The sequence below is a fragment of the Mytilus trossulus genome, chromosome 8 (assembly GCF_036588685.1).
Source record: "Mytilus trossulus isolate FHL-02 chromosome 8, PNRI_Mtr1.1.1.hap1, whole genome shotgun sequence".
Lineage (NCBI taxonomy): Eukaryota > Metazoa > Mollusca > Bivalvia > Mytilida > Mytilidae > Mytilus > Mytilus trossulus.
In genome coordinates, this window is record NC_086380.1 from 22,913,189 (window position 1) to 22,936,028 (window position 22,840).

A 22,840-nucleotide genomic window follows, 5' to 3' on the forward strand; every position below is an offset into this window, starting at 1 on the left:
GCACCTCTCCAACAACATGCGTGCATTAGAACAACAGATGTCTCAGCATATGTGTATTACTACTGCCCTGACAACACAGCTTGCAATACAATTGCAACAGTCTCTTTCATCAACAAGGAACCAAATACCACCAGTAAATATCAATATGGTACCACAACCAGCTCCGTACATACAAGGACAACCGCATCTATACCACCAATATCCGATGTATAATCATGCTTCTCAACCAAATATGCAGGCAGGACTATTCAATCAATATCATGTTCCGCAAGCTACTAACTTTGCATTCCATCCTAGTCAAGGAATCAACAACTTGAATGCAGCCCACTATAATCAGTACATACATCAAAGTACTCATGGTCATCCAAGTAGAAATCATGTTAGACCAACACAGGCTTCATATCAGAACCAAAATAGACAATCAAATGGGCAAATTCCACCACCGCCAACATACCATCAAGCCAATCTACAAAGATCATCTCATTACCATCAAAATAGAAACAACAACCAAACAATGATGACTCAACATACCAACACAAACGCTAAAGCATCAAGCAATATATTGGAAAAGCAACAAGCTAATACTACACATGTATTACATGCTGACAATTCAACAAAAGGCGTTGCTCAAGTTCCAACAATTATATGCTCTGATGGACAAAACAAAATGGTGCATAGAAATAACATAAAAACTCAGCACATCCCAGTTAGACAACCAACAACAGAAAGCAAGCATCCAGAAGTAACAATAACTGAGAACTTTCAAGTGTCAGCTTCATTAGTACAATCAGAAGTAGCTTCTATGCCTGGTGAAACGATCAAGGAATCAAATCAAATAGTTCATCAGGAAGAAAATGCAATGAAACAAATGACGGGAAACAATCAAAATGCAATGGATGAAGGAAGACAGAACCAATCAAACTCTTTTTTAGAAATTCCGAGCCTCAAGAACAAACCACCAGACATCCTCAGAATGGGCATGGCAACAGAAACACTCAACAGTCACGGCAGAGATTAAATATAATTACCTGCAACATAGAGGGGGTAAAGGGAAATGCAGCCTATCTTTCAGATCTAAGTAAAGAACAAGATATTATCTGTTTACAAGAACACTGGTTATGGTCTTTTGAACTTCAAAAACTGTACGAAAAATTGGCAGACTATAAGATATTTGGCCGGAGTCACGATTGTAATGAACCAATAACTAACTACCAAATTCCAAGGGGAAGAGCAGGCGTAGCTATTGCCTGGCCGCAAAAATTTGACAAAGTGATTTCAAAATTGGATGACGGGAATGAAAGAATTATAGCAATAGAGATCATGTCAGTACCTAAACCAACATGCCTCATAAATGCCTACATGCCAACAAATGCAGCACAATCTTTGGATGAATATAAGGAATGCCTTGACATCATATTTAACATCAAGAGCAAATATGATCAGTCACACAACATCATCTTATGTGGAGATCTAAATGGAACATTGATATCAACAAGAAACAACAAGCATGATATTAGTCTCAAACAATTTACTTCCGATAATGGATTAAAACCAACTCGAGACATCCTATCAAAACCTACATATTTTCACACAGATGGAAAGGCTACTTCTCAAATTGACTATATTCTGTCTAACAATGACATCCTACTATCAACCAGTATTTACCGTCAAGATCCAGTAAACACATCAACCCACGTACCAGTAAAAGCTTGTACAAATGTGTATCTAGAAATAAAGAAGAACAGTAAATCTAAAGCAAATTCAGTAGCATATAAATTAATATGGGAAGAAATGGATAAAGACATATACATAAATGAGATTAATAAACATCTTCAATACCTTCCATCCGATGTAACTACAGTTGATGATAAGATAAAATGTGTCATGGGAATTCTACACAAAGCTACCAAACTAGCAGTACCATCAAGAATTATCAAATTAAATGGACCCAAAAGAAAAGCTTCCCCTGATGTTAAAAGACTTATAGGAATCAGCAAAAACAAACATAGGCTCTGGAACGATGCAGGAAGACCACGAGAAGACCATCCTCTCTTTAAAGACAAAAAGGAAGCCAAAAGAAATCTCAGAAAACAACAAAGATAAACTGCACTAGAAAAAGAACAATTCATTCAAAAACTTGAAGAAAATCCAAATGACCAAATATTCCACCAACTTATCCGAAGAAATAGATCAGAAACTTCAAAATCTGACACTGATTTTCTAAAGATGGGAGAAGAAGAAGCTATATCCAAAAAAGAACAATGCGAATTGCTAGCAAAATACTTTGAAGATTTGGCCCAACCAAAAGACAACGTTAACTTCAACAACGAAAAACTTCTGAACTGTGAGAAAAGATGTAAGATCATAAAAGAAATCGCAAAGGCTTCAACCGACGCAGAAGTTACCATAACTAAGGAAGACATCAGGAAAGCTATAAATCAACTCAATGCTAAGAAAACAGCAGAGGAATATGACTTAGCCTCAGAACATTTGAAACACTCAGGGGAAAGCTTGCATGAAATACTACAAGAAACATTTAACCAAATTCTATTAGAGGAAAAAGTACCATCAACGTTTAAAACCGGAACAGTATCTCCGATTCTGAAGAAAGGAAAGGCATTCTATGAGGTAGAAAATTACCGTGGTATAACAGTCACATCAATTATTGGAAAAGTATTTGAATATATCATTTTGGATAAAGCTAACTTAATGAAATCAGGTCAATCTCCTTTACAGTTTGGTTTTACACAAGGACTGTCGCCAAACATGGCAGCCCTAATACTTTCGGAGGCATGCTCAGAGATAACAGGAAAACAAACCATTTTCGTCACAACGCTCGACAGTCAAAAGGCATTCGATGTTGTAAGTCACGTAATACTGATGGACAGACTATATCACTACGGACTAAATCTGAATTTGTGGAACATTATCGAGGAGCTATATAGCGGCGTAACATCAACAGTAAAATGGAAAGGAGAAACAAGTACAAGCTTTGAAATACACCAGGGCGTGCGTCAAGGAGGTGTCCTATCTACTCACCTATATAAGGCCTACATAAACGAACTGCTTCTTGATTTGCAAAAACGAAATCTAGGTTCTCATATAGGCAACAATTATGTTGGATGTCCTACTTGTGCAGATGACATCGTACTTTTATCCCTCAATAGAGAAGAAATGCAAGAAATGCTGAACATTGTCGATAACTACTCAAAAGACCATCGATTTAACATCCATCCTCAAAAGAGTAATGTTATAATAAAGACTGGAAGTAAACGTAAAGATCCTGAAGATAGCGATGCTTTTAAAATGGGGAACAATGATTTAAATTGTACGGATCGTACAACCCACCTAGGGCTTACAAGATCAATAAAAGATGAAACCCGAATAAATGTAGATGATCGCATCAGTTTAGCCAGAAGAACATTATACTCGCTCATACAGACTGGTGTACATGGCTCAAATGGTTTAAATCCTAAATCTTCATATAGGATCTATCAAGCATACGTCCTACCAAGGCTACTGTACGGGCTTGAAACACTACATGTGAATTCTAAAGAAATGTCGCTTCTTTCAAGCTTCCACCTCGATACCTTGAGAAAACTTCAGTCTCTTCCGAAAAGGACAGCATGTGCATCAGTATACCTACTTCTGGGAGCTCTACCGCTTATTGCTGAAATTCACAAAAGACAACTTAGCCTCTTATTTGGTGTTCTCAATAGCGACAATGAAACTATTAGATCACTAGCTATGCGTCAATATATGTCCGGAAGATCAACAAGCTTCTTCACCAAAACAGCAGAAATTTTAGAGATGTACAATCTACCTTTCTTTCTGGAAGTATGCGAAAAGAAGTATTCAAAAATAGAATGGAAAAAACGGACAAAATCAGCAATAAACGGTCATTGGACAAACAAACTACGCCTAGAATGTGAAGAAAAATCAACTCTACAAAATTTAGCTATTTCGAACTTAACAATAGGTGTCACACATCCTGTTTGGGCTACAGTTTCTTCATCAGTTTCAGATATTAGAAAAGCAATTACAAAAAGCCGCATGTTAACGGGAACCTATCTATTACAAGCTCATAGACACAGATTTAATCAGGCCGAAGTAGACCCGATTTGTCCAAACTGTAGAACTGAAAACGAAGACCTATGTCATGTGTTAACAACTTGTCCATTGTATATGAACATCAGGATAGCATTATACACTCCAATTAAGAACTTTATAATGAGTATTATATCTGAATCAACATGGGCAACTCACTTCAGTAACCGTGAGGCAATATGTACACTTATAGTAGACTGTCAAAGCTTCGCAAATCTGAACATTATACCGAACAACCCAGAAATACTTGGAAAGATTGAAAATATGTCCAGAATATACTGCTATGAAATTCACAAAAAGAGACTATCAGCCGAGATATAACACTTCCTTAGGTATCACAGCTCCCCATAAAGACACTTTTGACAATATATACCACCATGTGTCTATATCTGATATATATATCATAAATAGTAAAATAGTTGCCGTTAAAATACTTTAGAGTGATGTTTATGCATAACTATTTAGAACGTTAATATCTGCTTGCGTAACTATAATATACACCATATATACAAGCCTGTGTACTGCAAGACTTTAATATTTGAGTACAATGTAGAACTAACTCTTATAACGCAAAAATAAATCATTGCTTATTAACAGAGATATCAACATTAGTTAGCAAATAACCATCTGTAGCATCTTCTAAAGGCATAGTATTTTGGCTTGCTCTACTTGGCTCCCATATGAATGAAGACCTTTTAATTCATAAACTCTATCCAGTGAATTCAACAGCCAAAATAATTCGTAATCTACATCCTGGATAATGAATGGGTAATCCGTGTATATAATATGTACATTTCTGTAAATAAATTTTGTGCCTGTGCAACGTTCTGGTGGAGGATTTCATTACAATTTGGAATAAATTGTGAATATGTTAACATTTTTAAAAACTAATCCGTTAAGGGAACACAGCTAGCTGTGTGTGCTCCAACGCTGGAGGGATCTACATAAAGAAGAAGAAGATTGCCAATCATGGTTAAAAAATCTTTCAAGATATTAATATTAGCCGTCCTTTCAAAAGTTTCTTTTGCACCTATACAGTTCTCATTTGTTGAATGAAAGGAAAGTTAATTTTGAGATTTTAATAAGCACCTGCTCACACTATGTAAATATCCTAGGATATTTGATTGGAAGTGCTCCGATGTGTCTCCAATGTATAGCGGAGGATCATACTCTAACAAAATATTGATTTCCCTCCCCTTACTTAAAGTCCCCTAGTTCAGCCATGGACGAAGAAGATAGAAAATCATCTAATGTTTACACGACAAAACGGAAGCATTCTAGATATGAAGAACCATCAGAGGAAAGCAGCAATGCATCGAAACCACATATTGTAATAGTTAAAAATGTATCAGAGGCAAAAAATAAGCGAACGGCGTCCATCATAATCACAGTTCCTGAGCCAACATCAGAACCCAATAATACAAGTGTTTACAATATAACTAAGACTGGTCCAACAGACCTGAGTGTTCTACTAAATCTTGGTTTTGGTGATGTATACACAGCATTAAGAAACCAAGACTTGAAAAGTCGAATACTTGAAGAATGTATTAATTTTGCTTTTGATCAGTACTTTTTTAATGGAGACAACTATACGATTATTACAGATATAAATAAATTGGCAACAGCCAGAGTTAATTTAGATGAATTAAGCAAGCCAGTTGAGAGTTCAATGTTGTATCAATATTTTGTGAAAGAAGATAAAGGATGTTGCTATGAAAATTTCAAAGACCAAGATACTGTTCAACTAGACAGGAAAACTTTGTACAGAGACACATGCGCATTGTAAGATCTATTTAGAATTATTCAATCATCAGATAAGATAAGAAAACTTTATTTTGTTTCGGCATGAGTACAAATAAGCAACACCAGCTCTAAGGAGCTTTTGACCGAATATAAAAACATATAAATAACATAAAAACAGTGCATTTTGACATATATACACGTTCTCATCTAAAATTAGAAATTCTCATTAACGGTAATTTGTCATAATTGGTACTCAAATAGGTCGAATTATTGCTCATAAGACAAACTTATACCAAAAAAAAATAAAAATAAAGGAAAAACATATTTTTAGCTCACCTGGACCAAAGGGCCAAGTTAGCTTTTCCCATCACTTGGCGTCCGTCGTCGGCCGTCGTCGTTAGCTTTTACAAAAATCTTCTCCTCTGAAACTACTGGGCCAAATTAAACCAAACTTGGCCACACTCATCATTGGGGTATCTAGTTTAATAAATGTGTGGCGTGACCCGGTCAACCAACCAAGATGGCCGCCACGGCTAAAAATAGAACATAGGGGTGAAATGCAGTTTTTGGCTCATAACTCAAAAACCAAAGCATTTAGAGCAAATCTGACATGGGATACAATTGTTTATCAGGTCAAGATCTAATCTGCGTTGAAATTTTCAGATGAATCAGACAATCCGTTGTTGGGTTGCTGCCCCTGAATTGGTAATTTTAAGGAAATTTTGCTGTTTTTGGTTATTATCTTGAATATTATTATAGATAGAGATAAACTGTAATCATCAACATTAATGTTCAGCAAAGTAAGATTAACAAATAAGTCGGCACCTTAAGGAGTTATTGCCCTTTTAAGTCAATTTTTAACCATTTTTTCGTAAATTCTTAGTTATCTTTACAAAAATCTTCTTCTCTGAAACTATTGGGCCAAATAAATCGAAACTTGGCAACAATCATCTTTGGGGTATCTAGTTTAAAAAATGTGAGGCATGACCCTGTCAACCAACCAAGATGGCCGCCACAGCTAAAAATAGAACATAGGGGTAAAATGCAGTTTTTGGCTCATAACTTAAAAACCAAAGCATTTAGAGCAAATCTGGTCAATATCTATCTGCCCTGTAATTTTCAGATGAATCAGACAACCCGTTGTTGGGTTGCTGCCTGTCATGCCTGTGAATCTGTAATTTTAAGGAAATTTTGCTGTTTTTGGTTATTATGTTGAATATTATTATAGATAAAGATAAACTGTAAACAGCAATAATGTTCAGCAAAGAAAGATTTACAAATAAGTCAACATGACCGAAATGGTCAATTGACCCCTAACATGCCTAAGGAGTTATTATCCTTAATAGTCAGCTTTTAACAATTTTCATAAAATTTGTAAATTTTTATTAACATTTCCACTGATACTACTGGGCCAAGTTCATTATAGATAGAGATAATTGTAAGCAGCAAGACTGTTTAGTAAAGTAAGATTTAAAATCACATCACCATCAACAAAACACAATTTTGTCATGAATCCATCTGCTTCCTTTGTTTAATATTCACATATACCAAGCAATTTGTCAAGGTGAGCGACACAGGCTCTTTAGAGCCTCTAGTTATTTTTTCAAGCACTTGGAAATCGTGAATCTGGCATTTTAACACCTTATATATGCTGAACTGAATTGTAATAAATCAACTTGCATTTTTCAGTCCTGTATGCTAGCATACGTACCTGGTGTATGCTAATGTCAACATTTAATTAATACATTGTATTTCTCAGGTATGTTACTTTTCAACTTTTGTATGCTAGCATACGCACCTGGTGTATGCAGAACAGCATATATTGAATGGAAGCAAGTTAACTTGTACCAACGAAAACTCGTACCATGTTAACTTGTACCAAAAAAGTTAACTCATACCACTGGGAAGTCGTACCACTGCAAACTCGTACCATCAAAAATATATTAAAAATTACTAATATTTTATGGTATTTTTTTGTAAACTTAATAAAACTAATGTTGAATAACTTTAATTTTATACTGGATTTAAATAGACAAAAATACGATTGTTTTTCTAAAAGCTTTATTTTTTTAGCTGATCTTTCAAAGTAGTTATAATCCAGAAGAAAGTAAAAACATTGTGTTGACTGTACCTTAGGTTGAATATCTATATCCAAATTATCCAAATTAAATTAATTAATGCTGTAATCCATGATCACAAATTGAATGCTATGTTTACATTTGTTGAAAGCCACATGCTTTTTGGTGGGAAAATTCGGGAACAGGAAACAGGTACATTTCATTGTAACTTATTATTTATAAAAAGTAAGATATCTATTGACCTTAATAGTGCCAATTTTTTTGTGCATTTTTATTTATTATTTGGGGGGGGGGGGGGGGGTATTTGACAGGGCTCACACTATTTCTATTTGACCATATAAATTCATTTAAAGCATAAAAGACAAGTTAAAAGAGCAACGGGCGTATCATGCGCTTAAGCACAGCCCTTTATTATGGCCTAATATCTGTAAAAAAGATCCAGCATTTGTTTCAACGTATGCTGTCATTAGGTACATTGTATCTTCAGAATACATTTAAGCACAATATTAATGAAAAACTCCTTTATATTTTCAGACTATATCCGAAGCTACAACTTTTTTCTGATAACTTACTGAATTTATTGGATGATGTAAAGAAAAGTGAAAGGAAGTACCAACAACTATTTATATCATTTGCTCAGATTTGTGGATTAAGGTTATTGTAAGTACAATGTATAATCATGATAATGTATGATTAGTTTGATAAAGTCTTCACATATAATTTACAATAGTATAAAGATTGTTTAACTAAATAAGTTTTTAGAAATGAATTATTTAACTATGGAAGTCCCACTGACATAGGCGGATCTAAAAAGGGGGTGGGTGGCTTTTCTTTAAAATTTGGTTTGTTTAATTAGAAAATCATTGAAGAATGACTGTAGGGGTTCCCCCTTTAGGTCAGTCATATGCAAATTTCTGGATCGGCAACTGACTTACATATATATAAAGAAGATTTGGTATGAGTGCCAATGAGACAACTCTCTGTCAAGGTCATAGGTAAAAGTACCTACCCATATCCAAGCTATTAGAAAAATGGAATTATTATACCATGCACTTGCACTAAACCATTATAAGAGTAGTAGAAAAGACTGATATACAATAGATGAAAATTATATATTATATTTACATGTTTATGTACAGTCACTGTTATATACAAATATTAATCTAATATATAACAACAAACTAGAGTATACTGATGTGTATCTGTACAATATATAATAGTTATTATGATTAGGTTGAATTCCTTGTCATTTATTCATCATCAACACACAAACTTGTCTTATACAAATTATATCTCTGTACATTAACCTCACTTTAAGGTATAGAGATGTGATTTTTTTTCTGAGACAAGTAGTTGTTAACTATCCACAAGATAATCCGGTTATCTGATGTTCAATACTCCAGTTCTTTGATTGAAATAGGTCATGACATAAAAAGTTTATAAAGTTTGTTTCTCTAATTTTAGTGATGGACCAGACACATCTTTCTCATTAAAGTGTGATCAGAAGACATTTATTCCTGTTGCCTTAGTTAAAGGTTTTGGTATTAATAAAGATACAGAAGGATCTCACTTTGTCACTAAAGTTGTCGTTGTCGTTGAGGTAAGATGTTTACCCATGATGTATTAGAAGTAAAAGTTTTTTGTCAAGCCTGCCACTTTTGTTGCAGAAAGCTCGACATACATTTGTAGGGATAGTGATGCTGCGGCCGTGTTAGCTAACTTTTTTAAAGCTTTATATTTTATAAGGTAGAATACCTGAATGCTTCATAACTTGTATATAGATGCCTCATGTTACAAAGCTACCGTCAGTCACATGTTCAATGTCCTTGACCTCATTTTCAAGGTTCAGTGACTACTTAATAAAAAGTTAAGATATTTTGTAATGGTAAATTCTCTGGTATTATAAGCATGATAAGTAATAGGATAACTATATTTGGTATGTGTGTACTTTGCAATGTTCTCTTGCCTGTCAGATAGTTTTCATTTTTACCTGTACCTCATTTCTTAAATTAGGAATTTAATTAGTAAACAAGCTAGGTTAAGTTTTGGTGGTCAAGTCCATATCTCAGCTAGATACTATGAGCAATAATCAAGTATATTCTGTCATGTCTGTGTATGGAAGGACTGCAAAGGGTACATGTCCAACTGGCAGGTGTCATCTGACCTTGACTTCATTTTCATTGTTGAGTGGTTATAGTTAAGTTTTAAAAAAAAATGTACAGTATTTACCTTCATGACCTTTATTTCAACCAAAGAAATACTTTGCATGTATAAAGTTTAATCCTTTCCAGTGCTACAGTGAAAATGTCACACTACATTTCATTGCATATAAGAAAGTAACCTTCACCATTGTTCACAAACAACCCAATGTTTACACTGTTATTTACTGGTTACCTGTTTTGGTAACTATGTAACCTTAACGTTCCAAAATATTTTATAAGACCATCAAATAAAAAAAAATGTTATGCTTTCAGACACCCAATATGCATTTTTATGACTCAGGAAAATTTAAGTGTATTGAAATGCAGGGTTAATTTTTCTACAACTGTCAAATTCAAGGAAATATTTTTTTAGGCATTCTTTAATTTCCTATACAACCGGATGTGACGTACCATGATTTGGTGGTATTACACCTCTAATGCTTTATGAAATAGGGCAACTATATTTGGTGTATGGAAATATTGTAAGATTTATATGTCAGTTGCACAGGTTATATTCGACATTGACTTAGTTTTCACAGTTAATTGCTCAGTGTTAAGTTTTTGTGTTTTGGTCTGATTTTCTTTAACTAGATAAGCAATAGGTCAACTATATTTGTTAGCTGTAGATTTGTACATGTCTGCCTAGCATAGTTCATCTGACCTTGACCTCAATATCATGGTTAATTGGTCAACGTTTAGTTTTCTTGGTTAATGTTAAGTTTATGTGACAGTTGTAATAAGCTTTATATTTAGGACTATCAACATAATATCAATGATCAGAAAAGAAGGCGAGACATTTCAGTGTGTGCACTCTTGTGGAATTATTAATCTCTATAATAACTGAAATCAAACTTTAGTTGTTTCTGTTGATCTTTTTTCATAAGCTGCCTTTTATAACAGTTAATTAATCTGATCATGACCTCATTTTACTTATTGTGAAGTTGATGGGACTTTGTGTAATTCTCATGTGTTCACTATATTGAGAGATCCCTCCTGCTCTGAGAGTAAAAGTTAAATGGTCTTTACTTCTAAATCTTAGATAGTAATAGTATTCCCTTCATGTGCAGGTACATGGTTGGACAGACAGACTGACAGAGAGACATAATCCTATATACCCTCCCCCCTTATTTTGTTTGCAGTAAGTATATTAAGATGACTAGTTTTGTTTAAAGAATTTTGTCTAAATTCAAATAGAGCTCATGTTTAGCTTTTTCAGCACACCAGAAAACAGTTAATTAAATTAAGTTAGTGATGGGTTGACTGATATTGTTTTTCATTTACAGTCAAAAAGTATGTGTGAAGAGGAGAACAAAGAAAGTACAACTAATGATTTGAGGAATAAAACAACAGTACCTCATCAATGTGCTAATCATGTAGATGACCATGTTAAAGGTCAGCATATAGGACAGATGTTAGCAGTTGTCCAGTCTGGACAGTCTTTATTTGGATTTAGAGGAGTATATGGATTACTTGTGGACGGAACAAAGGTTTGTCCTATTATTCAGTCATAAATATAAATATAACAGAATTTGATGAGACTGTCATCATAGTGAGAGGGTTAGCGCTATAAAACCAGGTTTAATCCACCTTTTTCTACATTTGAAAATGCGTGTACCAAATCAGGAATATGACAGTTCTTGTCCATTCGTTATTGCTGCGTTATGTTATTTGATTTTGCCATGTGATTATAGACTTTCCGAATGGATTTTCCTCTAAGTTCAGTATTTTTGTGATTTTACTTTTTTCGTAACAAAAACATTATCTCCTTCAAGTGCTGTAATTTAAAAAAAAATTACTACTGTAAACATACTTATTTTTTAAGCTCTTTTGCCCGATACTTGCTTACAAACCTTAATATCTACTGACAAATTATTCTGCAACTTTATTCATGAATATTTGAAGGTGTTTAATTCCATTATCGCTTCTTGTTAACTTTGAACTTTTTTAACATGACACTCACTGCAGTTTTGATGTGTATGAATGAACAAGAATTTTTACAGTAAGATACAGATTTTAGCCTTCTTAACCCTTTCATCCCCGACGTTGCTTTGAGGCATCGCCTGACGTTGGCACGACGTTGCTTCAACGCATCGCCTGACGTTGGCCCAACGATGCTTTGAGGCATAATTTTTCGGTATTTTTTTTAATCAGTTTCATAACGAAATGGCAGGGCGCATGCAAGGGAAAATGGACGTAGTCATTGAACGTATTTTGAAATTTGTATTTATGCTTTGTTCAGTGTAATCGTACTGTTTAAAATAAGAAAAATACTGTTGAAACGTCATTCTTAAAGGGAAGAAATTAATGGCGTCCTCCGTGGTGCAACATGTGTTCAACAGCTGTTTATTTCAATGTTTAATGTTTTAAAAAAGGCCTTCTCCGGTGAAAATTGTAAATGTCAATTCCGTGACCTCATTTGCGATCATTTGCATATCAATGCGGATATGCAGGGGTAATATAATCCAACATTTTGTTGAAAGTTGTCGTTTTCAGATTTGGTTGCGCTAACCTTATTGCTGCTTCCTTACTTCTTTATTTATGCCTGTAAATGGCCATGACATACATTTATTTAGTCCAAAAATGAGAAAGCATGCAAGTCTCCATTTTTGTTTTGTTTTTCAATTCTATTTTATAAATATATTGACCTTTAAAGTTGGCCTTCAGTTGACCAATAAAAACGGGGATTCCGTTTCTTACGGTCGTAATGTCATGTGAGATGTCATGTGCTTGCGGTAAAAATAATGTGCATTTTCGAAGTTATGAACTCAATAATATACGATTTTATTTTTTTCATAAATCGTTTGAAACGTAAAATAAAGTGTGAAAAAACCCATCCTGTCTTGAAGGTTAATCAGAGTCCAAATTAAAAACATGTGTCGATGTTCCATCTAACACGTGTTTTCCTGGTGGTCGAGGATTCTTGGAACTCATTTGCATATTATTACGATTTTATATTTTCACAAAAGTTAGCTAATAACACGCGTATGTGTTATAAAAAGAGGCAAACCGAGTATGTGTCACATAGAAGATTAGTTGTTCTTCAAAATTTTCTAATAAATAAATACTCGACAACTGTTTTTCGCAATTACTTGCATTGAACGTTGGAATGTGTATTCGCATTTCATTTTTTTTTTAACTCTGACCTTGTATCATCCAATTAAAACTCGGGGACCCTTTCTTAATACATGTGATATATCATGTGATTCTAATATGTCGTCTGTAAACAAATGATAAAATTGAAATGTCCGATTCTTCAGACGAGGAATTCTACGGTTTTGAAGCCGATGAAATTCAGCAGGCTGCTCAATGGTACGAGCAATTATTAATAGATCAAGGAATAGGTGATGATTTTGAATTCAATTCTTCAGGGAACGAGTCCGAGGACTCAGAAACAGAACCTATCGATGATACCATTCCTATTTATAATATCAATGACCAAGTAGTCCCAGATATAGGCAATTTTGGAAACAACTGGCATCACAATTTTGATATATATGTTACAGTAAATAGGTGAAATTAGGAATTACATGTAATTACTAAAATTTAGGAATTACAGGTAATCCCCAATGCACTTAGTAAATACAAGTAATTCCTGAAACGGCCCAGTTATTACCAGTAATTACTAATTTTAAAATGTATTTTTACACCTATTTACTGACTGCTATAACAATGTTGTACTATGGTCAGATGATCAAAAGTTATGGTAATACTAACTAGAGATCAGTTAGTACTCTTAAAATATTGAATGGTTGATTTGTATTAAAAATATCTTGAATAAATATGGACTTTTAAATATTTGATTAAATCAGAGTCACTTTTTGACCTATTTCAGCAGACATGGAAATCAGAAATGGAAAATTCTACTAATGCATTATGTACTTTTTAAAACAAACTTTGAGTTTAAAGAATAATTAGACTTATTACCTTATAAGGTAACGTTAAGTAGGTTAAGAACTGGAATGAACTGTTATGTGGATTAGCTTTGACATATAATAAAAAAATTTAAAAAAATGTTGTTTAATCATTTATAATAAAGGGCTGCGCTTTAGCGCATGATACGCCCGTTGCTCTTTTAACTTGTCTTTTATGCTTTAAATGAATTTATATGATCAACTAGAAATTTGGGTAAAAATCCAGGATGGTTTATAAAATCTAATGTTTTAAAAACTTTAACTGCAGAGTGTATGTAATGTTAACTGGGAAAACAACTAGTCCATTTATCATGTTTATAAGTAATATAGGGGAGAGAAACGAAGGATTTTTTTTAATAAATTTACTTTTGGATATTATCTTATGATCATAAACATTTAGCTTCTGTCCAAGTTTGGTAGAAATCCAGGATATTTGGCTAAAGTTATTTTAAAGTTTTAAACCACAGTCAATGATTGAGATTTAAGTTTACAAAATTATGAAAATCAATTTTGGATTGATATCATTGTCTTACATGCATATACAGAGTTTCAAGACCTATAAAACAACAATTTTCCAGTTTCAATTCACAAACACTAAAGAGAATGCATTTTTCATGTGCCTTATATTCCTACATCCTTAAGTAAGCTCCCTTAAAATCCCTACCCCTTTACTTTCTTATTTGGTATCTTGAATTATGTTTTTAATTTCAAAACAAAAACATCAAGTTAGTAAATAGCTGTAAAAATGACAAAAAATATCAGTAATTACCAGTAATCCCTGAAACAACTAGTAAATACATGTAATTACTAAATTGGCTAGTAATTACAGGTATTTACTGAAATGTTTAGTAATTACGTGTAATTCCTAATTTCACCTATTTACTGTAACATATATATGAAAGGGGTTTACCTCATTTATTTCAACCTAGAGGTCCAGATGGAAGGGCAACCGGCCCAGCTACTATTTTAGCTGCTGATAAGGGTCCAATTGATTTCTTCAAATTGTTTTTGAATGACATATTATTTGAACATATAATTAATGAAACTGAAAGATATGCCAATCAACAAATCACTGAAAACCCAGATGGTAATAAATCTGCCTGGTCAAAACCAAGTCTAACAGAAATAAAAGCTTTCATTGGTCTTTGCTTTCTGATGGGAATTGATGTTAAACCAGAAACCAAACTATACTGGTCAACTGATCCCTGCATGGAATCTCCAATATTCGGAAAAACAATGCCCAGGAATAGATTTATGCAAATCATGAGGTATCTTCATTTTAGTAACAATCATAATGCACAACAACCAGGTCATCCATCATATGATGTACTTTATAAAATTAGAAATATCTTGAATATGTTCAACACATCCATGAAAAGAGAATTCGTCCCTTCACGCCAGGTCTCTATAGACGAATGTATGATACCCTTCAAAGGAAGGGTCAAATTCAAACAATATATGCCAGCCAAACCAACTAAATGGGGAATAAAGATATGGGCACTTGCAGATTCAAATACAGGATACATCTGCTATACAGATGTTTATACAGGAAAAACTGATAGACCACAGGGACAGTTGGGTGAACATGTTGTAAAAAAATGTATAGAGGGGGCTGATATTGGTGGGCAGGGATACCATGTATATGTTGACAACTTCTTTTCATCACCAAAACTATTCCAAACCCTGTTTGATAATAGTCCGGCGGCTACAAGCATATTTCAGACGAATTGTGCACATCCTGTTACAAGCATGAAATTTGGCATAGACCTTCCTCAACTATTACTCTTTAATTTCAGATAGGGAGGCATTTGAAAAAAAATGTCTCACTTCCGGTAAAATTCAAAATGGCGGACGTCATACTTAAATCAGCCCAATATCGAAGAGTAGTGTGTAAAAATGTGTTATTATCATGCTACTATCATAATAGTTGGTACAAACCTTTGTTTTTTACTACTGTTGGATAAATTAAATAGATAAGATGTCCTCATAAACCCTTCTTCCGGTTAAAATCCAACATGGCGGACATTGTACTTAAATTAGCTTACTTGTTAGGGAGAGTAATTGAAATGTGTTTTAACGTATTGCTACTATCATTACATTGTACAGGAACCTTTCTTTGGTGCTTGTGATGGATACAATGTATAAGACATATGTCTTAAAAACCCTTACTTCCGGTAATATCCAAAATGGCGGACATAGAAATATCAATTTATTATTCAAATATTCAACTTTTTTCAAGATGTAAATAAAATGGTTTTTTTTTGTGCTGGTCATTAAACTTTTGGCTTTAAGTAATCCTCAAAACCACTTATTTTATCATGTTGTAAATTTTTAAATATAAAGTTGACACTTCCGGTAAAAATATGACGCAAATTTCAAAAATGAGTCCTAAATCCATTTCTTCGATGTAGAGTTTTGGATAGATTGATTAAAACAAAATAAAATCACTATAGTACTAAAACATATTTAAAATAACTACTTTATGGCCAGGAATACATATTTATTCACAGTCACCACCACATGCACACAAGGTCGTTCACAGGAGACCCGATTTTCCACAATAAAAATAACTGTGGCATCCTTTCTTACATCCACAATGTACAAGCATCTGAAAAAATTATGAGGCCTCAGAAAAAGTTTTTTTTAAAGGGACCCTCTTTGTCCCTTCGCAATTCATTAGACTAGGTAGCATGAGAGCCAATCCCAAGCTCGTCTCACTAAACACCTGCATTAGTATATTGCACGTTTTACATGCTTGAAAAGACTAGACCAAGTTGTGGGCCTCACTTATAGTTAGCCTTCGGTTTTGTGCAAAAAAATGATTTTCTTGCTTCGTTAATCCTGTAAGCTCCATCTGATAAATTTGTGCGATCTTACAGTAAAACCCCGATGATTCAGACTGATCAGTCATCATTCTTTATGTTAAAGTGACATCTTCAAATACCATTAATGTCTCCTACGCATTCTTTTTTTTCCTTTTCAAGCAAAGAATGAACCGTATCACAACCGGTAAAGGTATAGGTCTGAAATAAGTGTGTGTGATCACTCATTGCCTAGTGCATTTAAAAGATTTTTGCCTCCCTAAACACAATCCATAGTTCGTTTGCCCCTATGTCAGGGAATAGCGAAATAGTACTGACAGCATCATCAGTGACTGTTAATCGTGACTCGTTCAAGTTCGTGTTTCACTGCATCAGACATATGCACCATGATTTTAGTTCCTGTCTCTTTATGTGAACATGGTGCTACTCTTGAAATACATCACGTGGTGGATAAAATAGAATATCGTGAGCATTTGTTGCTACAACTACCATACTCATCAAAGACTTCATCCACTCTTGTTACAGTTTCAAGATATTTTATTAAGGTAAGGACATAATACCCAATCATCATACTCGTTAGGAAACACCTTGAAACTGTAACAACAGTGAATGTAGTGTCGAATGCGAACATAGACAATACTGGTAGTTTGTAAGCTGCTAAAAGAAGCAAGGGCAACATTTAGAGGTAAGGGGATACACAGACGAATCCAGGGTTAAAAACATCCTCAAAATTGGCAAAGTTTTCTGAGAGATGACGACAATAAGAAAGAACTTTTAAGTTTGTATTCACAGCAGCTTGCTCAATACAATTTTGAGTACAAGGTAGTTGTAGCAAAAATTGCTCAGGATGTTCAGTGTTATCCACCATTGATGATGTTTCAAGTTAAGCACCATGTTTACACGACGAGACTGACACTAGAATCAAGATCGATGTGTCTGATGCAGTGAAACACAGACTGAACTGAGTCATGACTCGAACAGTCGATACTGATGGTATTGCTGTTTCGCTATTCCGTGACATAGGGACAGACAAACTTTGATGTGCATTTGGAAGGGGAAAAAGCATAAGATATATATCAATCCATGAACTTTCAAATGGTCTAGCCATAAAATTATTGTGAATTGCGGCCTAACGAGTTTGCTGATTGGGTATTATGTCCTTACCCTAATAAAATACCATGAAACTGTTATACGAGTGGATGGTTTCTTGGATGTGTATTGTAGTTATAGCAACAAATGGTCAGGATACTAGTATTCTATTTTATCCACCACGTGATGTATTTCAAGTTCAGCACCAAGTTCACATTTAGAGGCAGACACTAGAATCATGGTGCATGTGTCTGATGCAGTGAAACACGAACCGAAACGAGTCATGATTCGAACAGTCGTTAATGATGATGCTGTCACTACTGTTTCGCTATTCCGTGACATAGGGGTTAAGACGAACTATGAATTGTGTTTGGGAGTGCAAAAGACTTTGGATTAATATCTAGCAATGGCCTTTCAAATGCACTAGGCAATGAGTGATCTGACACATTTATTATCATCCATGCATTTACCTATTGTGATATGGTTCTCTCTTTGCTTGAGAGAGAAAAAAAGACTATTTGGGAGACATCGATTGCATTTGAAGCTGTGACTTTAACATAAAGAATGAAGATTGATCAGACTAAATCACCGGTAATTTACTGCAAGATCGCACAAACTTAACAGATGGGATATACCATGGTTAACGAAGCAAGAAAAATAACTATTTGCGCAAAAAGGGAAGGCTTTTTGGGGCTATTTCCTCAACTTGGTCTAGTCTTTTCCAGCATGTAAATCATGCAATTTACTTAGGTAGGTGTTTAGGGAGACGAGCTTGGAATTGGCTCTTATGCTACCCACTCCAGGCAAAAAGAAAAACTTTAAAAAAAAAAAAACAACTCTTTTTGAGGCCTTATCATTTTGACAGAAGCTTGTACATTGTGGAAGTATGAAAGGATGCCGCGGTCATGTTTAATGTGGAAAATCGGGTATCCCGTGCACTGCGATGTGTGCATGTCGTTGTGATTGTTATTTTTGGCCGAACATTGTAGTAATTTTAAATATGTTTTAGTACTATAGTGGTTTTATTTTGTTTTAATCACTCAATCCTAAACTCTTCATCGAAGAAATGGATTGAGGACTCATCTTTGAAATTTACGTCATATTTTTACCGGAAGTGTCAACTTTATATTTATGCACTTGCAACATGATAGAATAAGTGGTTTTGGGGATAACTTACAACCAAACGTTTAAGGACCAGCACAAACAAATCATTTTCTTTACATCTTGAAAAAAGTTGAATATTTGAATAATAAATTGATATTTCTATGTCCGCCATTTTGGAAAATACCGGAAGTAAGGGTTTTTAAGACATATGTCTTATACATTGTATCCATCACAAGCACCAAAGAAAGGTTCCTGTACAATGTAATGATAGTAGCAATACGTTATAAACCCATTTCAATTTCCCTTCCTAAACAATAAGCTAATTTAAGTACAATGTCCGCCATGTTGGATTTTAACCGGAAGAAGGGTTTATGAGGACATCTTATCTATTTAATTTATCCAACAGTAGTAAAAAACAAGGTTTGTACCAAATATTATGACAGTAGCATGATAATAACACATTTTTACACACTAGTCTTCGATATTGGGCTGATTTAAGTATGACGTCCGCCATTTTGGATTTTACCGGAAGTGAGACATTTTTTTCAAATGCCTCCCTATCTGAAATTAAAGAGTAATAGTTGAGGAAGGTCTATGCCAAATTTCATGCTTGTAACAGGATGTGCACAATTTTTCACAAAGCCGCCGTACTATAACTATCAAACTGCAGCATGTGGAACAGTCCGCAAAAACAGAAGTTGTTTACCAGCTGATTTCATGTTAAAACGGCCTGTTGGAATCAATACTATGGGGGACGTGCAGTTTTTTCTAAGGAAGGCTATTTCTGGTGAAACAGCAATTTCAACAATTCATGATCATTCTATGTCTGAAGTACAGCGTTTGGTTCAAGTAGATGGTCAATTTAACAAAGCAGACATACCATGCCCAAAAATCATAGTCGACTACACGGGAGTCGACAGAGCTGATCAGTACATACAGTACTTCTGCTTTAACCATAAAACACAGAAGACGGGTGTTTTTCAAATTTCTGGAAATCTTAAAGTATAATGCATACAGGCTGTTTCTGTTGAGTCCAAACCATCAAACAGTCGGCAACTCACCTGCAATGACATTTCTACAATTTCCCCGACAAATTACCAGTAGCCTTATAGATGGTTACTGTGGCATTAGTAACAAAAGTCGTCAAGCTGCAGCCCCAGTACCATCACGTCTCATAGTTAGACATATGCCTAACATTGTTGGAAACAAATCATGGTGCCATGTGTGTTTGGCAAAGGTTGCCGCTGGTAAGCAGGAGAAGAGAAGACAAACCATTTATGGATGCAATGAATGTGGTAAACACTTCTGCCTACCAGAGTGCTTTACAGCCTACCACACAAAAGCAAAATACTGTTAATTAACTAGTTATTCTTTAAATCGTTTGTTACTTTGTTGGAAATCGTTTGAAACATTTATTCTATAAATCATGGAGACTTAAATTACTGTTGGAAAAAAATATTTGAACTGAAAAAACTGAATGAATTATAAAGTAAAACAGCTTTCAACCAGTGCCAGTGGTTACATGTATTTGTGGTTATCTGCATAAAAAAACTTTCATGTTTTCTGGGACTCTTTTCTTGTTAAAAGTAAGTAATTGTTTCACCTGTTCATAAAAGTTGGCTTGTTAATTGACTTGTAGTTGCATGTATTCCATTTACTTTTAAATTCCGTTGTCAGCATGCTGAACCATTTACCGTTACATGTGCAAATCAGAGTACACATTTTTGTGTATTGACCCTTTCGTCTATAAATATCTCGGAAGTTTCCGAATTAAAACGAGGCAATGACAACATTACACAAATCAATGGCTGAACGCTGAACATAAAAAAAAAGGTGGATCGATAATAAAAGAATATCTCGATTTAGATTAGAGTAATCGTTCTCTTGGTCAAGGATGATCTTTTCAGATGTGGTTATTTAATAGGGAAAACAATAATATGAACAATTCGTCGGCAATTTAAAAGATTTATAAGTATTTTAAACTGTTTAGCGAACGCTTGTTCGTAAAACTTGTTGTTTCGTTTTACTCACATGGTTAAATGTACGTAAACAACTTTAGTTTTCTGTAATTTAGTTTCTGAGCAATGGTTTGACATGTTAATCTACCGTTTTCATTCCGGTTCCTGTCTTTTGACGGCTACAACTGCCCTAATTCCCCATATACTAAACATAAGCGAAAACGCGCACTTATCTGGGAATTAATTTCGGGCCGGTGACGGTCTCGTGCAGTATTTGATAATGTCATAGAAACTCATAGACCAGTTCAATCCGGTAAGGAAAGTGTTCAGCTTTCAATATCATGTATACATGACTTATTTAACATTACTGGTAATCCATGGTTATTTCTGTATTTGTATTATCTAAAAACTGTCACTGCAAGTTCTATATTTGCCATTCTACTGTGGAATCATTATTATTTGTTGGATACCAATTTTCGTGGGTTTCGTGGGTATGTTTTAACCACGAAATCAAATGTTCAATGAAATACATATTTATAATAGGCTTAATATAGAGATTGTCAATACCATGAAATCAAATATCCACGAATATGCAAGTTTTTAGCAATCCATGAAAATTGATAACCACGAAAATAAATGAATCCACAGTATCTGTTTTTAATTTTGTAACAACAGAAAATTGATTCAAAAGTCTCAAGTAACTAACAAAAGCTTTATATAGTGTTAATGTTCATAATTTTCAATTTAGGCAAACAAAAACTCCTCTCTGAGTCATTTTAAAAAGTCATAATAAAGAGCAGAGATGACTGTCTAAGTGAAGTCAAATTAAGGTTATATAAAAAAGAAGATGTGGTATTATTGTCAATGAGACAACTGTCCACAAGAGACCAACATTACACAGACATTAACAACTATAGGTTACCTTATGGCCTTCAACAATGAGCAAATCCCATACCACAAAGTCAGCTATAAAGGCCCTGATAAGACAATGTAAAACAATTCAAACGAGAAAACTAACTGCCTCATTTATAAAAAATAAATAAACGAAAAACAAATATGTAACATATAAACAAACGACAACTACTGAACCACAGGCCCCCATTAACTTATTTTACATTCAATGATCAATCTCTACTGTAATTCTTATTTAAGACACTTTAAGTGACTATGCATTAACAAATTTCATAGTCTCATTTGCTACTAAAATAAAATAATTATACGATTGTCCATTTGTTTCTTGAATATACCAACTACAAGAATCTGAAGTAGTTCAGTTATTTTACATTCAATATTTATATATAAAATGAGTCTGTATTTTGATATAGGAAAATGTGATATGAGTGCCAATGAGACAACTCTCCATCCAGATTACAATTTATAAAAGTAAACTATTATAGGTCATGGTACAGCCTTCAACACAGAGCCTTGGCTTACACTGTACAGCAAGCTATAAAGGGCCCCAAAAATTATTAGTGTAAAACCATTCAATCAGGAAAATCAACGGTACTATATATATGTTACATGAATGATATATATCAAACAGTATTGATAAGAAATTTAAGATTTATATAACTTGAAATCATGAAACCAAACATTTCATATGGACTACGGACTAAATAAATATTGTGCATCATTGTAATATTCTAAAGTAAATCATCCTTAAAGTATATACAAACAAGAATGTATCCATAGTACATGGATGCCCCACTTGCACTTGCATTTTCTATGTTTTGTGGACTCTAATTTCATGAATTTGGCATTTAAATAAGAAAGATCATACCATAGTGAACATGGATACATATGCCTCCTTGGGGTTAATCAGAATTT

General features: G+C 34.1%; 1 protein-coding gene and 1 pseudogene across 1 annotated transcript in view; both read left to right on the forward strand.

The window, feature by feature from the left end:
* Positions 1 to 5,142: 5,142 nt before the first annotated feature.
* Positions 5,143 to 22,840, forward strand: part of LOC134680710 (uncharacterized) — a 31,432-nt gene continuing 13,734 nt past the window's right edge. Inside the window, exons 1-4 of the mRNA XM_063539906.1 lie at positions 5,143 to 5,889; positions 8,463 to 8,588; positions 9,393 to 9,528; positions 11,413 to 11,616. Of these exons, the coding sequence (XP_063395976.1) occupies positions 5,330 to 5,889; positions 8,463 to 8,588; positions 9,393 to 9,528; positions 11,413 to 11,616 (1,026 nt within the window). The 5' untranslated portion in view covers positions 5,143 to 5,329. The remainder of the gene's footprint in view (positions 5,890 to 8,462; positions 8,589 to 9,392; positions 9,529 to 11,412; positions 11,617 to 22,840) is intronic.
* Positions 13,371 to 20,412, forward strand: LOC134681472 (piggyBac transposable element-derived protein 4-like; annotated as a pseudogene).